We start from the raw sequence: 16,395 nt of genomic DNA, 5'->3' as shown, positions 1-16,395 counted from the left end.
GAATAGATAGTTGATATCTCCTAAACCAACTCCTCTCAACAGACTGTGTATGCCTGGGATGCTGTGTTAAAGGGCTGAGGGCATTTGGACTCAGGGAATGAGTGTCCTCTCTGCTCTGTTAGGAGTTTGGGCAGGCAGTAGGGCAGGCACACCATGCCAGCGTCGGGCATCCCCTCCCAAACTTGCATGTGTGACCACAAGGTCGAGGGTTCCTTCTGGCTTTCCACAAAGGACAGCATTTCTTGCGTGCTACGTGGCGGGGGTCCCACTTCAGATTTTTTTGTAACCTTACCTGTTTGAGTGTTAGTTTCACCATTTCTCCCCTCACCTTTTCACCAAAGCTGAGTATCCGAATACGTGCTTAACAAACTTGAAAAACATCTTCTGTTTTGTTTCTTTGCTTGTCACCAGCCCTGGGAACTTTGAGCTGCCTCCACCCCTGCAGAAGTTCTTCTGTTTTGTTTCTTTGCTTGTCACCAGCCCTGGGAACTTTGAGCTGCCTCTGCCCCTGCAGAAGTTCTTCTGTTTTGTTTCTTTGCTTGTCACCAGCCCTGGGAACTTTGAGCTGCCTCTGCCCCGCAGAAGTTTGCTTATCATGCTCAGAGGCCATCCTCATGGCTCCACAGAAAAGACACTCATTGCTGGAGGTCCTGGTCCTGAGCAATGACCCACCTGCCCCGCCTGTGTGGAGTGGACGCCCGCGTCCGTGCAGGGCCCGCTGTCCTCAAAGGCACTTATCATGGAGGATGTTTGTGAGATTAGCTTATTCTTTAAAATGTTCACAAATGTTTCAAAGTGACTTGTCGAGCCCCTTAAAGATAAAACTTCCTTTCAAATGAACCACAAGTTGTCCCCAGGTAGGACTGAGGTGAGAGGAGAGAAAAGAAGTGGGGTGGGTTCTGTTACGTGTCAGATGGAGGAAGTCTGACACGTAACAGAAGGGCCACGTCTGCAGGGGATCAGTGAAGAGGGCTGATGGGGGTAGAGGGTCACAGCCAAGGCCTTTTGAGCTGTTACAACCTAAGGGTCACAGAGCTGGTATGTCTACGGTGAGGGTCAGACTCCAAGGGAGATGGGCCAGTCCCCCTGCACTGCGGCTCACGTGGCTTCACTAACCGCTCGAGTGCCTGTCCAGACCAGGGTCCCCAAAGCCAGACCCCCTATGACTAAGGCAAGAAACCCGAGCCCAACCGCTTTTCCTGGAAAACGTAATAACGGTCACGCTCCAGCTTCTACTCTCCTTTCTGTAGTGGTACTGAGGCCACTACATTTGTAAAACCGCTTGTCCTGACAGGCACGATGTCGGTCTCCCAAAACCAGCAGTCTTGAGACCAAGCACACCTAAAGCAACATGTGTGTGTGGGAGAGGGAGAAACGCCGTGGGGAGTGAGGATCGCGGGGGGGGCAGGGGTGCTGGACACCGTGGAAGAACCTGCCGTCAGCCTGGAGCCCCTGCCCTGAGCTCGACTCTCCCCTCGTGCTGGGACCTGAGCGTATGATCTAACGTGTGCAGCTCTGGTTCCAGCCGTGGAACAGTGGCCCTCTCCTCTGACGCAGGAGCTAGTGACAGGAGGCGCGTGAAGACTCGCGGCGTCAAGAAGCGGTTACTGAATCTGAGGGTGTCATTTTTTTCTCTCTTTCAGAAATTTTCGACCTAGAAACAAATGAACACGTGCAGAAAGCCGTAGACGATCGGCAGATGCCGAAAGCAGAATACAGGAAAATCGAGATCGACGACTACAGTAAGTGCTACGCTTGCTCCTTTCAACGGGAAAACCAGCATCTGCTCTGAAACAGCCTGACCATGACTGCCGGGTGGGGGGTCGCGGGGGAGCACGGGCTAGAACTGTATCCTCAGCAGCGAGGGGGACCGGGGGCCAGGGGAAGCTCGCGCTGAGCTGACTGCGCTCACAGCCACATGCTCGCTCTGTGACACAAAGACAGGAGCACGTGGTTTCTGTCCTCGAGAGGCTGACGGTTTCGACAAGACCCCAGACGGAAACCCGCTCCTTGTTGGGGCGGAACCGGTCATGATACCATCCAGGAAAGCGTGTCCCCTGGAAGCTCCCCTTCTGTGCCGTTGACGTTCTTGGTCCTTCATCATCTGACGTCTAAACGTTGCTCGTGGGCTGAGAGGCATCCTGGAAGCTGGAGAAACAGCGTGAGGGGTTGGTGGTCGGTGCGGCCCGCGGCCATCCAGCGCTCTGCCTTGGCTTGCGTCCTTCTCCCTCTTGAACTGTCCGTTCAGCCATTCGATAAGCTTTTACGAGCACGTGCCCTGCAGCAGGCACCCCTAGGCCCCGAGGACCCCAGAGCACTGGCTGGAATGGGACTTGCATCTCCTGGAGGGAAGCAGGGTTCTCATAGCCTCCTCGCCTCTGCAGACAGTCCCCCATCAGCCCAGCCCGGAGCTTTGCCACCCAGCGGGCATCTGCCCTTGGGGACCGCAAGTGCACAATGCTCCGAACTCATCTCACCGTCCTTCCCCCAGCCCTGTGTCCCCCTCCACGCGCTCCTCCTTTCGAGGGTGACACCCTTCGGTTGTGCGACACCCTTCGGTTGTGCTGACTGGTTTCAGATAACTTAGATTTCAAACCTTGAAGTCATCTTTGAGTCATCCATTCAGGTACCACCTGCCCCTCGTCTCTGAGGTTGGTGAATAGACTTCGTCTCCTGAGCTAACTTAGAAGGTCGCCAGGGATCAATGGAAAAGAGTGCGGAGATTGACTAGTGATGCCTGAAGTGCAGGCCTGGGCCGGGGGAGCAGGTGGTAGCCCGAGCCTGTGTCTGCTGCCCCAGCCCATGTCTGGAAGCTCCTTGTCTGCCCTGCCCCTTCAGTGGGACAGCAGCTTGTCACTAGGCTGGTGGGCCCTGGAGTATCACTCCGCACCCCTTGTTAGATTGGACCCAGCCGCCTGACAGACCGTGAGCCCCTAAGGGCAGGAACCAAGGCTCAGCTTGTGGAACGAAATCAAACCCACCCAGACAGTGCATCCTGTAAAGCCGCGTCCTTCAGAGCAGAAAGGAATGGCCCAGGAGCTCAGGGGAGAGCATGAGAATGGACTGGGGTCCCGTGAAGGTTCCCAGCAAGGTGGGGCTTGAAGGGGTTCCTGGAGTCGCTTTCGGTTGGTGGAGAAGAGGGGAGAAGGAGGGAGACACATCAGCATGGTCGGTCGTGGGTGGGTCGGGAGGCTGGTGGAATTCCAGCCGCGGGTTTGTCCCAGGTGGCAGCCGACACGGGGGCCCTCACCCTCCAGCACCTTCATCCTTGTCCTATCGTTGGGCCACACGGAATCACACTATATGGGAACCTTTCTAAACATCGCTAGAGATACAGGTAGGGAGAGAGATTCACCTGCGACAGTCAGAAAAGTCGGAAAATAGGATGTGTTTCAACCCGTCTCCCCCGGGCCCACGGGTGCAGAGGCCTTTCTCTTACAATGGCCCGTGTGCACTCGCTCTGATGAGGGGCTGATGGAGGAAACAAGATGGAAGGGCCTGAGGCGGGAAAAGAGATAGACTTAGGAGAAGCATGAGCGGAGCCTGCAGTCATGCCCGGCGGGGACATCACTGCCCACAGGCCAGGGCCATCCCGACCGCCTCTCCGGGTCTGGGTTTCTCTCAACATCCCTGAGACGCACGCAGGTCCCACAGGATGCACTCGGCTCTGGAACCGAGGGCAGTTCTGCATGTCCAGGGAGCACAGCCCCAGGTGGCTGGGTTCAAGCGCGTCCAGTCCTGAGCGGGAGAGGAGCTGTCAGTCAGAAAGAGGGAGACAGAGGAACTGGGCCGTCCACAGATGCCCGTCATCAGGGCTTGGGGAACCACAGAACAGAAATGAGGGGCAGGAAGGATGCAAGTCCAGGCTGAAAGCGGGCTCAGGAGCCCTGCAGGAGGCGCGGCTCTGACACGATAAGGCAGAGCGGGGAGACCCGGGAACCCACCACAGGAGCCCGGGAGCTGTTTCACTGGGACAGAAACCGGCGACCCCTAGTCAGACAGGCCCGAAACCAGCTACCCACAGGCAGGAAGCAGAACCTCTGCTGCCCTGGGACGTGTGCACTGGAGACGCGGCTCCTGACCTGTTCATCTCAAGTCTCCGCCTCTTCCCTGCTGAGCTGTTTTCTGTAAAGAGAGCAACTCTGACCATACAGGGTGTCTTGTACAGACAGCCCCATCGCTGAGACTTCGTATTGCCAGGAAATGGGTCAAAGGAATGTCTGGGCTGCCCGTGGGGAAGGCATCAGTGACTGGTTCAAACTGCCATGCAGAACCTGGAGTCCAGTCACTCAGGGCAGATCCAAGTTCGTGAGAGCCCTCAAATTAACTGGACATTTATCTTCATGCTTTCCTTTTATAAGGAAGAACCAGAGGCAAGAAAACAAGAAAACAACTTCAGATTGATAGTGGATGGAGGGATGGAGGGATGCAGGGAAGGATGGATGCAGGGATGCAGGGAAGGATGGTTGGATGGATGGAGACAGGGATGCAGGGAAGGATGGATGGAAGGATAGGAGGGTGGATGAGTGAGCAAGCAACCTCCACAGGTCTGGCCCCCCCCCGACCCTGGTCTTTATCTGCAGACCTCAGGCAGGCCCCGTAAGGTGCAGGGCCCGAGCAAAATGAAAACGTGGGGCTTATTGTGAGCTTCCAGTCCAGCCAGGGCTCTCGCACAGGCCTGCGTGACTGCACAGGTCACGCCCTGTAAGGCCAGTCAGCCTCTGCCAGTCAGCCTCAGCTTGCTGCCTGCCCCCGTCCCCCATCAGCAAGTTTTCTCCCATCTGTCACTTCCTACCACAGCCTTGGAGGCCAGACCATATTCCTTCACAGGATCCTGTCTCAGCTTCTAGCCCAGGGCCCTCCTCCATCCACTCTGCACACAATGTTTCCCAAACCCCAGAGCACTAAGGGGTGCCTGCCATCCCCTCCTCCAAAAATGCAGAAAAGGGTCTTTAGAAACAAATAGCCAACTCCCGGCCCCCCTTGCACATGAGGTTTCTTTCCAGGGTGAGGTTTTCCTTGCGGGTAAACGGGGACGTAGATGCAGGGAGAGCAGGGACAGCTGTGTGCAGGGCCGGCATTTGCTCATCGCCCCTTGGGGTCCCAGGAAATCCGAATGATGTCGCCCTACAGACTGTTTTTATTTTGTTATGCTTTGTTTTTCATTTAATGCTACCGGAGGCTAAGGCTTTCCTTAGAGAAGCATTCCAACTCCAGGAACACTCTGAATGTATTCAGCCGCTTGTGGCCAAAGCCTGCCCATGGGCTTATCAGTGGCAGGAAGCAGCCCAGACCATGTTTTATGGATATTTCAGTGATAAAGTCCAGGGTCCCTGGGCCATTGATCTAATTTGCAAGCCATTAACATTCAGCCCGAATCAGTAATGAGACCCTGGTCAGAGCAGGCGGCTAAGCCAGCCCCCAGCCTGGGGTGTATCTACAGTAACTGTACTGAAAAAGCCACTAATTCCAACTTAATCGCTCATCTGGGCTGTAGTTAATGTCAATAAACAATTTCTAACTTGCGCAGGAAGCTTTGTTTGGGGAAGAACAGAGAAAGCAGTGAGGGAAACGGCCCCCTCCCTCCCAGACTGGATCCTGGTTGCCAAGGACCAGATCCAAAGGACCTTGGCTGCAGGACCCACGGCTGCACCAGCTCCCTCCCGCTGGCTCCGCAGGCAGCCAGACCTGCCCAGTTCCATCCTGCAAACGGGGAGGCCCGCGCAGCCCCTGGCTTTGCATGGAGGCTCCCCACAGCTCTAGCCTCTCCCTCAGGGCCGCTGCCCCCTGCCTTACCCCACCCCGCCCTCAGTCTCCGCCTGTCCCCACTTAACTACTTGTTGGGGCAGTGCTGCCCGGCAGAGAGGTGCACCCTGCCCTGGGGGTTCGTCCCCCCCATCCCTGCCTGGAATTTTGCTGTCAGCAAGTGCTCACAGGGGTCCAGGCTTTTCTGCTTTTCAACACTTTCCTGTTGTCAAGATTGCAGTTAAGCTTCAGATGGAGAAACTAAGCTTAAAGAGGTTGGGTGCTTTCCCCAAGTCCAGAGTGAGCCGGAGTGCCCCTGTCTGTGGAGGACCGGCCTTAACCCTCCAGGGTGCCCGTCTCCCAGGCCCCTGGGAGCACACCCCAGGGCGGGCACACCCAGCCAGCGCCCGTCCCGGCCCTCCCTTCCTGGCCCCTGACTGCTGCCCTGTGTTCTGTTTCTGCCTAGACTTGCCCGTTCAGATCCTCAAGCCAGCGACCTTCTCCGACACCACCCACTACCCCTTGCTCCTGGTGGTGTAAGTATCCCAGGGTGAAACTCTCATGGAGATGGTAAGCGGGAGCCTGATGTCCACTGCAGACTGATCACTGGAAGCAATTCAGCAGGCTGTCTCTGTAACAGCTGCTGACCCCAGACGTCAAAGGAAAGTGGGGCCCCAGTCGATTTCGGGGGATTTGCCACAGTGAGTGCAGGACTTGAGTCACATTCCGGGAGTTGTGCTTCGGTGGCCAGTCAGCGGCCCCAGGGACAGCAGGGAAGCTGATGGGGAGCCCACCTTCACCGTGCAGGGCGGACGGATGCACCCGAGGTCACCCCGGGCCCCGGGAGGCGGGCCCGGCAGGGTCTGGCTGGGGCCAGCGGCTCCTCTGGTGCCACCAGGCGGCCTTGAACACCAGGCGTTGGTCCTCAGGATGATTCCAGATCTGCCTTGTGCTGATTAGCAAGCTTCCGGGTCAGATGTCGAGAACGACTTCAGAGCTTTCTAAGCACCTCTGACGGTAGTGGGTCCTGGTTAGGGCTGCCGCTCGCTCGGGCGCGTGAGTGGCCACGGGACAGAGGAGACACTGAGCCTCGGGGCCTCTGGGGACGCAGCCCCGTATTCATGTGGAAGGGTCCAGGGGAGAGCAGAGGCCTGCACTGGGGCTCCTTAGGGACCACAGTGAAATCACCCCCCCAGAGCCTGACTAACCCTGTGCTTCCTGCCTGGCGCCCGGCCTGGGGCCCAGCCCTCACTGACGAAGGCTGCACTGTGAGGACGCCGGGCCACGACCCACTGTGCTGCCCCTGCTCATTGCCCCTAACCCGCTGTCCTCACCGTCTGGACTTGGCCAGCGACCACACACACGCACACACACACACACACCACGTGAATGTACCAAACACACACAACAGCACACACACTCTCACATATATACACACGTGCACAACACACATACACAACACAGATATACACATCACACCCACACATGCTCACATACACGCACAAACCACATACACACCAGTATACACAGCACATACACACACACCACACACCCGTACACACATACACACACCCCTTGCCTGCACTCCTGTCCCGGCAGAAGGCCAGGATGACAGTAGTGCAGTAGCTGTGGCCTCCTTGGAGGGACGGCCAGCCTCCGAAGGGGCGTTGCGTCTGTCGCCGTTTCTGAGGGCCCTGGGCCTGGCGTCGGCCGTCCCTTCTGCTCACCCTGTGTCCCCTCCAGAAGGAAAGTCACTTAGAGCTTCCTCACCCCCATCAGCACTAGTGAACGCTCAGCAGCCGTGTCCCCAGCTGCAAGGCCCGTCGGCAGCTCTGGCCGGGTCCCGGCTGAGAACACGCGCTGTGGGTGACGAGCTCACACGGTCGTGCCCCCAGTCGGGAAACAGGGAAGCCACGCGAACAAGAGAACCCACACCCCACCCAGCTAAGTGATGGGCGATACTCTGAGGGGGCAGTGGACAGGCTGCCCCCGGAGACGCGGACAGGAAGGCCACCCAGGTCAGCCGCAGGCTCTGCTGCAGAGCGAACCAGACAGAGGGAATTCTTTCAAACCAGGAGCCACCAGAAGGAGCAACACATGATGGGGACCAAGGCGGCAGCCTGGGAAACTGCGCCCAGGAAGGGCAGGACGAGTCAGGCCGTGTGGGGAGACCAACCGAGGGGGGACATGGAAGGACTTTCCAAAGTTCCTCTCTCCGAGAACATGCCCCTCGGTGACCTTGTGCTCAGGGTGGTCCTGGGAGCTCAGTTTCCCCATCGCCCTCCGGGTGTACAGAGTTGTGGAACCGGGCGTCGTGGCCTGGGTCTCGGGCGCCCTCCGGGGAGGGCACTGCCAGCCCCTGGGGAAGCATCATCGGACCTGATGTCGGCTGGACCAGCCGCTGCTGCAAGCCACGTGCCAAGCCCTGGCCTGTCTTTCCAGGGATGGCGCCCCGGGGAGCCAGAGCGTGGCTGAGAAGTTTGAGGTGAGCTGGGAGACGGTGATGGTGAGTAGTCACGGGGCCGTGGTGGTCAAGTGCGACGGCCGTGGCAGCGGCTTCCAAGGGACCAAGCTGCTGCACGAGGTGAAGCGGAGGCTGGGCTCTCTGGAGGAGAAGGACCAGATGGAGGCTGTGAGGTGAGGGCCCCCGGAGGCACCACTGGAATGGGGGGAGAGGGGGCGGGGGGCGGCCGCAGCTCCTACCTGGGCTGCGCCGTGGTCCTCTCCAGACGCGTGTTTCTTGTCAACACACACTTCACCTGCGATTTGCTTGTACTTAAAAAGTCTTCGAGCCATTCCACAGTGAATTCCTGTTAGTAATCTTCTCCCAAAGACTTGTATCCTCGTTATCACACAGCTCGGTGGCCTGTCCGTTTCGCTGATTGAAAGCGGGTGCGGAGACCGTGACGTGGGCGTGCTGTGGTTGTAGACCTTGGCCACTGATCACGGGGGGAGAGCCGGGCTGGGGCCCTGAGAGAGAGAGGACGTGAGTGGGGCTGGAGCCACGCAGCGGGTCACTGCGTTCCTGAGGAAGGACCCCCTGCGCTTCCAGGCGGCAAGTCAGAACCCCCACTCAGCCCCGCTGACGGGCACGTTTTGTCCCTTGGTTTCTTCACATCCCTGTCACCGAGGCAGCAGGATGGATAGAGTGTCACCGAGAACAGAAAGGGGCTTAGTGCAGGGGAAGTTACTGATTGAATTTTATTGTTGCCCCGGAATAAGAGACATCAAGAACCTGTGCCCGACTAACCGGCCTGCAGGCGCATCTGTAGAAATAGTTTCCACAGTTTTACGGCACAGCGGACCGTAGGGCCAGACATGACTTTACCAGGGAGATGCAGCCAGACCCACGGACTCCGGTGCTCGGAGGGACGAGAAGAGCACGTCGCACACTTGTCGTCCTCATTGTGAAGCGGGGTGCGCGAGGTTGGATGCTGGGCATATGGAAAGGGCGGCATACAGCACCCAGATGAATAAGTGCTGACTGAAGGGCTGTAAGAAGGCTGGACGTTGCATCCCGTGTGTCATCGTGACTGTGTGCTCTGCAGGTTTAAAAGATTTCACTTTACTGACTTTTCAGAACATTTTCGCTCTTGTTTTTAAAAAGATTGATGGCACGTGGTGTGTACTCAGTAAATAATTTCTCAGTGGGTGAAACCATGAGTGCGTGAACGAATGGCCCACTCTCCTCGAGGGAGTCGTGAGCTGGTGAAGAGAGGTGACACGATCAGACCAGCACGTGCTACAGGCAGAGAACAGGGGTAGGAGAGATGGCTGAGGACCCGAGTCTGGGAAGTCGCTCCCGTCAGGATGCTTTTGCCTGGAAGTTAACAACAGCACAGACACGCGCACACACACACCCAATGTAAAACGTGCTTTAAAAACACGACACTGTATTGGCGCTGGAAGTCCAGGGGGACGTCAGGCCTCAGCTTGGTTGCTCAGGGGCCCAGCAGTGCCACTGCAGGCCCGGCTCTCTCGTCTCTCCACTCAGCCAAGCACGTGGCCTTGTGCTGAACCTCTTCTCACGGTCACAGGATGGCTGCCAGAGCACCACCAGCAGGTCGAGCCACTTCCAGAAACCTCCAGGAGGGAAGGGAGGAGCCTCCCCGGGGCACCCAACAAACCTCTCCTCCTGTCGCCCTGAACCCAGAAGCATCACCCTGGAGCAGGGGGGCAATACCCCTGAGACCCGGTGGGCTGGGGACCGGTCCACCGCCCCAGGCGGAGGAAGGAAGCGTGGTGACAACACAGCCGGGAAAGGAGGAGAGGCAGCAGCGGCACGTGGGCCACAGGGACCCCTCTGGAGAAGCACGCGGGCCCAGGTCAGGCTTGGGAGGCATGGGACAAGGCTGACCGCAGAGCCCCCTCCCTCGGAGCCCCCCTCTTTTTGTCCTTGCCCACCTGCTGCCCTGCTCTGACTCCTCCCAGGAAGCCTGGAGTCCTCGCGGGCCCCCGAGGCCCTGGGGGAGGACGCGGCGTCCTTCAGACATCCTGCCAGCCTGGCTGGTGTGGCCGCCCCGCTCTGAGCAGCGGACGAGAGGGCACCGGCTGTCTCACACTCACGGTGCTTCTAGAAATAAGGGATTGATCGGCCATCTGTTCAAAAACAGGGCAGAACCTGTTCCAGGGCAATAGTAAGTAATGTCAGCTCTCAGGCCACTGAGGCTCCCAGGAACAGGAAGACGACCCATCGCAAGCCTTACAGCCGTCAGCAGCCACGCAGACCTTCTCCGGAAGCTGACGCCCAAGTGTCTCAGCCATGGAAAACTCTACGAAGCTTTGTTTAGGATCTGGGTCCGTATTTTCATTAGAAAGAAATAGCCCAGTCTGTTCAGTTTCAGAGACCTTGAGACCAGCTCCCCACCCTAGCTCCCCAAAGCTCCCCAGCCCCGGGCAGTTGTCCCAACTTCGTCCATCACCTGGAGGAAGTCCTGGAGCAGGGGCTCTCCCCCAACCACAGCTGGAAGCATGTCCCTCCCAGGCGAGGGCCACGCGAACGGTGGTCTGGGAGCAGAGGAGCACAGACAGCCCTGCCTGGAGGGGCTTCTAGGAGGAGGTGGCTTTCTGCCAAGACCCCACCTCAAGGGGTAGTAGGGATTGCCCAGGGAGCGCGAGTGCACGTTCCACACCGACAAAGTGCTGTGAGCAACGGTCCCGGTAACGCAAAGGCGCATGAGGTCCGGGGCCCCCAGTAAGCCCAGTGTGGGCCGCGCTGGGGCCAGGGGATGCCTGGAGACGTGGGGTGGGCTGAGACCCTCCCACACCATCTTCCAGAGCCGGCGCCCGCCCTCCCAGCAGCAGAGGTCCCTCAGGGGAGTTTAGCAAGGAGGTGACAAAGCCACCTTTATTTTTCAGAACCGTAATGCTGGTAGCGGTGTAGCAGGTTTTATGGGTCAGAGTCCTGGCAGGAAACATTCAAATGGGGTGGTTTAAGGAGAGAGAAATAACATACGTGTCTTCAAAGGCATATGGCAGGGTTAGGAAGATCCAGGGGATCGATGTGGGGTACGCTGGGGCTGTCGGAGGCCCTGGGAGGGCAGGGGCGGCACCATGCCGTGGAAGAAGCATTTCTGCAGCAGCGTCAGCAAGATCTGTAAGCGGACAGATACGGAGACGGGCGTGGAGCGGAGCGGTGAGCTCTGTGTCCCTCTCGATGCTCTGCTGCCCCCAGCAGAGGGCAGGACAAATGTGCTGACCACATTCCTCCCGCTGGCCCCTCCAAGTTGCCCCATCAAGTCTCTGGCTGTGAGGCTCCCTGACTCTGAAGGTGCTGAGAGCAGCTGTGTGGCCCGTGACACCTGCGTCAGCGTGGGTCCCCGGGAAGCGGTGCCAACGCACACTTAGATGTGCAGAAGGTGCGTTTCTGCAGGACGCGCGGCCCAGAGCGCAGCAGGGGCAGAGCCGTCAGACTGCAGGGGCTCTGACACGGGAAAGGACGGACACACACAGCGGGCTTCCCGTGGCAGCTGGGCTTCAAGCATCTCTGCCAAGCTGAGGCGAGCCTCGGAGGACCCCTTGCCGGTCGCTGGCGGGGACAGCTTGAGACGGTGTGGACACGTGGAAGGTTGGAAGGTGCGAGCACTGCTTCTCCCAGGGTGTCAGCCCACCTCCCCCAGATGCGCTTCTGGAGGCTAGAGCCTCCCCCGTCCTCACTCGGGGCCTCTGCAGACCCTGCCGTGGAGCAGAGCTCAGCGCCTGCTCCATGGAGAAGGACGCCGGGGCCTTGCTGCGCCTCAGAGCATCCCAGTGATAAAACACGCGCCTACGCCTGGGTCAGGCTGGTCCGCCTCAGGGCTCCACTGCTCTCCAGGAAACAGCCATCACACAGGAACTGCCCGCTGATGAGTGAAAAATAGCAAAAGATAATAAAAATATTTGATATTGGTAAAAAGTATTTTCCTTGGGAGACTCCTGAGTACTTTACAAATGAGGATCCTTACCAAGACCTGTGGTTTTTAGATCAGGAAGTGAATCGCCAGGTAATTAAATGGAGGGGTTGCCGGAGACCAGAGGCTGCCTGCGAATGTGGAAGTAGGGCTGAGAATAAAAATCCGATGTATTTTATGAATTGGAATGGCGCCTGAGACCCGGGCCCCGTGCCCTTTGAGGTTCACGTGGCTTTCTCCACGCTCCGTGGTCTCTGCAGACTGCTACACAATCCCAGCAGTCGTGGCCTGGACCTCAGGCCGTGGGGCAGAATCCTTATGGGGCCAGGTTGACCATTTCACCAGGTATTCCCAGACGCACGTCTGTGTATCAAGGATTTGGGTCCTTAGAAGAGAATTCAGAAACTTGGAGAAACGTATTCAATGGTTCCACATGTGTGGGTATGCCTGCCGTGCTTTGAAGGTCAACCTAGGCCGTGTGTGTGTGTGTGTGTGTGTGTGCGCGCGCGTCTGCACACACCTCCAACTCCTAAGCCTGGCAGACGTGACTTGAAGTCTGCCAGGCTATCCTATGATACCTGCACAATGTTTTTAAAAAGCAAAAGTATTAAAGTGTTGTGTTAGTTTCCTAGGGCTGGAACGGCAAAATCAAGGTGTGGGCAGCGCCGCGCTCTCTCTACCACCGCCGGGCAGGGGCCCTTCCTCGCCCCCTCCAGCTGCCCGTGGTCGCTGGCAGTCCTTGGCTTGTAGCTGCGTCCCTCCAATCCTGCGTCTTCCACTGGCCGCGTCCTCCCTGGGTCTCTGTGTCTCTCCTCCTCTTACGAGGACACGAGTCACTCTAGCGTGACCTCATCTTAACTTACTAATTACATCTGCAGTGGACCCTATTGACAAATACTGTCCCATACTAAGGTTTGAGGGATTAGAAATTCAACATATTTTGCAGAATTCAACCCATAACAAAGGCTTAAATGACCCACACAAATTCCCTTGCCCTTCGCCCAACCCCCCACCAGCCCTGCTTCCCGGAGACACAAGCACCCTCAGGCGCATCATCCCCTTCCTCAAGTTCACCTCGTCTCTTCTGAGCACAGTTGTCCTCACGTCACGATTCCTCATCACGTGACTTCCTGTTGTCGCAGGTGAGGATTTAGCTGTTCTGTACCTTCATCTTCCCAGAACTGTTACATAACTGCCTGGTTAGATCAGCAGTCTGAGGCGCAGGCTCACTACGTAAATGGTGCCGACCTCAGACCCTGGTGGTCTCTTCGTGCCCTACTTTCCTTTACATCACTTCATTTTTCCTGAAGTGTTGCTTTGTCTTTCACTTGGGTAACTTTCTATGTATTGGTACCTGCTCATAATATTTCCAGGTGCTCCTGCATGCCACTCGGGCTCCCATGAGTATTCTTCCCAGATGCTCAAACATACTAGTAATCTATCAGTTCCAACGTTCTTTTCTTGAGCTGTAGTCCCCTTTCTTCTCGTCCATTTGGACCAGGTGTCTATAGGGTCACTTTTGAGGCCCTTTTCACCACTCTCCTGTGTTGGGTCCTTTGCACACACCCTGGGTCATAGGCCAAAGAGCAACAGATATATGTCTCCCTTTTTATTTACTTTTTCCTTCATATATCTAGAAAACATCTCAAAATGTCTTTATTCTATTCCCACATTTGAAATTATTGTTTATCTAGATATAAAACCTACAAACAAAATCATTTCTGTCTAGAAGGCCCTGGAATCGCCCACCACGTGTTGCTGGGGAGAAAAACGATGTCATTCTATTTGCTGATCCTTGTAGATGGTCTGCTTCTTTCTCCTTTTCAGAAGAAGGACGTCTTTAATCCTGGTATCCTGAAATTTCAGCCATTGGTGTGGGACTTTTCAATCTGGGGAATAATTGTTCTTCAGTCTTGGAAAGTTTTTACTATAATGTGTTGATAATTTCTCTTTGCTCTGTTGTTTCTTTCTGGAACTTCTATTGTACTATTTTGCTGCTTCCGGTTTATTCTGATCATACCTTTTCTCTCCTATATTCCAGCCTTTCTGTCGAATGTTTATTTTCAGGCATGACACTTCAAAATCCCTAGCCTTCTCACTTCATCCAAGAGCATACTCTTCTTGTCTAATTGGTTCAGTATTTTTTGTCTGTCTAGATACATTAGGACGATTTTCTTCTGTTCACTGAATAATCTCTGTTCCCTCTGGATTCCTGAATTATTCTGAGGTTTTTTGTTGTTGTTGCTTGGGTTTGGACTCTCTCATCTGGAAGATTCTTTTTTTTTTTCGGTACGCGGGCCTCTCACTGTTGTGGCCTCTCCCGTTGCGGAGCACAGGCTCCGGATGCACAGCCTCAGTGGCCATGGCTCACGGGCCCAGCCGCTCCGCAGCACGTGGGATCTTCCCGGACCAGGGCACGAACCCGCGTCCCCTGCATCGGCAGGCGGACTCTCAACCACTGCGCCACCAGGGAAGCCGTCATCTGGAAGATTCTTTCCATTTCTGATGAAACCTGGCTGCCTCTTCACTCATAAGAGAGGCACTAACCGGGCTGCCAGTTCTGTGTGCAGACTGTGAGCTGTTGGCGGGTGGGCTTTACCGAGGGTGGGGGAGGGCATCCAGCTCTTCATTGCAGAGACCCGCACCCCTTGACATGGTGTGTGTCCTCTGCAGGGGAGGTCAGCTTCTCCAGCCTGCGCATCACATTCCCGAGTGCCTGTGTCTGCGAGAGGCCGAGGGAGGCCCACGTAGGGTGCAGACTCGGAGTTGGCTGGCTTGTTGCAATCCTGCACCTCACCCCACACTGAGCCTGGTGTCCCAGCGTCTGGAGCCTGTTCTGTTTCTCCCCAGAAAGTTTCAGTGACCTGTCTGAAGGTCCCACAGCCCCTTAGTAGCTGAGCAGGAATTGGACACAAGATATCCTGACTCGGAGAGTGGAAGCTTCTGACAGTAAGGCCTGTGAATTAGCCTTTGTCCCTAAGACTTGGCACTGAGGCTTACAGATGACACACGCTCAAGGGATGGATGGGGACGAGGGGTGGAGGGAGGAGGATGGGAAGGTAGTGGGGCCAGTTCTCTTGTTCTCACTAGTATTCTGAAATGGAATCAAACATCCATCCACAGGATGAACATGCATGAATCATCAATTTTCCACAAATACTCTGGGGAAACAATAAACAGTAATACACAGTTGCCCCTCGTTATCCTTGGGGACTGGTTCCAGGACCCACGTGGGTACCACAGTCCTCGGCTCCCTAGGCCCCTTCTGTGGAATGGTGGAGCACATGTACACAACCATCACACATCGTCCTGTGTACTTAAGATACACGCATCTCTCAATCCCTTATAATCCCCCTACGTGTAAACGCTATGTAGACAGCTGTAAGTACAATGTAAATGCTGTGTAAATAGTTACCAAGGTGAGGCAAATTCAAGCTTTGCTTTTTGGAAGTTTCTGGATTTTTTTTTCAATATTTTCAATACGCAGTTGGTTGGATCTGTGGGTGTGGAACCTGTGGATACGGAGGGCTGACTGTAATAAAAGTACAAAAGTCACCTGAATTTGTATCATCATGAGGAGTCAGGACAATTGCTGCTCTGCGCTGGGCCCTCCCTCTCTCCCCTCCCACCCCCGGGAACGGGGTCCGTTTGCTTCCAACATCATAATGGAAGCGCTGCTCCAACCAGGAAGGGCAGGCCGGGTCCCAGGACGTGGGTGTCCTTGGAGAGTTGGCTGGAGAAGGATAGGGCACTCTCAGGGCCCAGGACCCGGAGGTTTACAGTCCTCCAGGCTTAGAAGGGCGGTCAGAGGGCATGGGGTGGCTCCAGAGAGCAGACGCAAGAAAATAATCAGCGGGCAATACCCAGGGGTGACCGGAAGCTGGGGGAAGGAGGCTCCGCGGTGGTGGCAGGTGGAGAGAGCAGCAGGAAGGCTCAGAAAGAAGCCAGTTACTGGCCAGCAGGTGGCAGGACTCCTGCTGCCGAGTGAGGGTCCAGAACCCAGAAAGATTCCAGCCACTTGGGGGGGAAACCAGGGAGCATGGGGAGAGCAGTGAGATGCGGGCAGGGACAAGGCAGGACCGGGCAGCGCCAGCCCGGGTGCCGGGCTGGTGGCATCCAAGGCAGAGCTCTGGCAGGAGTGATTCTGCCACCAAACAGGTCCAAGACAGGGACCCCTCCCAGGAGTTGGGGACAGAGGACTCTGCAGGTGAAGGGGGACCCAGTGCCCCGACTCGAAGCCGACTCGCACCCGGAGAGCCTT

The 16,395-nt window shown here is 56.5% G+C and overlaps 1 protein-coding gene across 5 annotated transcripts in view; it reads left to right on the top strand.

The window, feature by feature from the left end:
- DPP6 (dipeptidyl peptidase like 6) overlaps positions 1–16,395 on the top strand; it is a 1,029,560-nt gene that overhangs the window by 1,002,317 nt on the left and 10,848 nt on the right. For all 5 annotated transcript variants that reach the window (XM_060305069.2, XM_060305068.1, XM_060305071.1 and 2 more), the window contains exons 18-20: positions 1,644–1,742; positions 6,212–6,281; positions 8,188–8,382. In XM_060305069.2, coding sequence (XP_060161052.1) covers positions 1,644–1,742; positions 6,212–6,281; positions 8,188–8,382 — 364 coding nt within the window. The remainder of the gene's footprint in view (positions 1–1,643; positions 1,743–6,211; positions 6,282–8,187; positions 8,383–16,395) is intronic.

Source organism: Globicephala melas, chromosome 9 (assembly GCF_963455315.2).
Source record: "Globicephala melas chromosome 9, mGloMel1.2, whole genome shotgun sequence".
Classification (NCBI taxonomy): domain Eukaryota; kingdom Metazoa; phylum Chordata; class Mammalia; order Artiodactyla; family Delphinidae; genus Globicephala; species Globicephala melas.
This window is presented reverse-complemented; position numbering and strand designations above follow the sequence as displayed.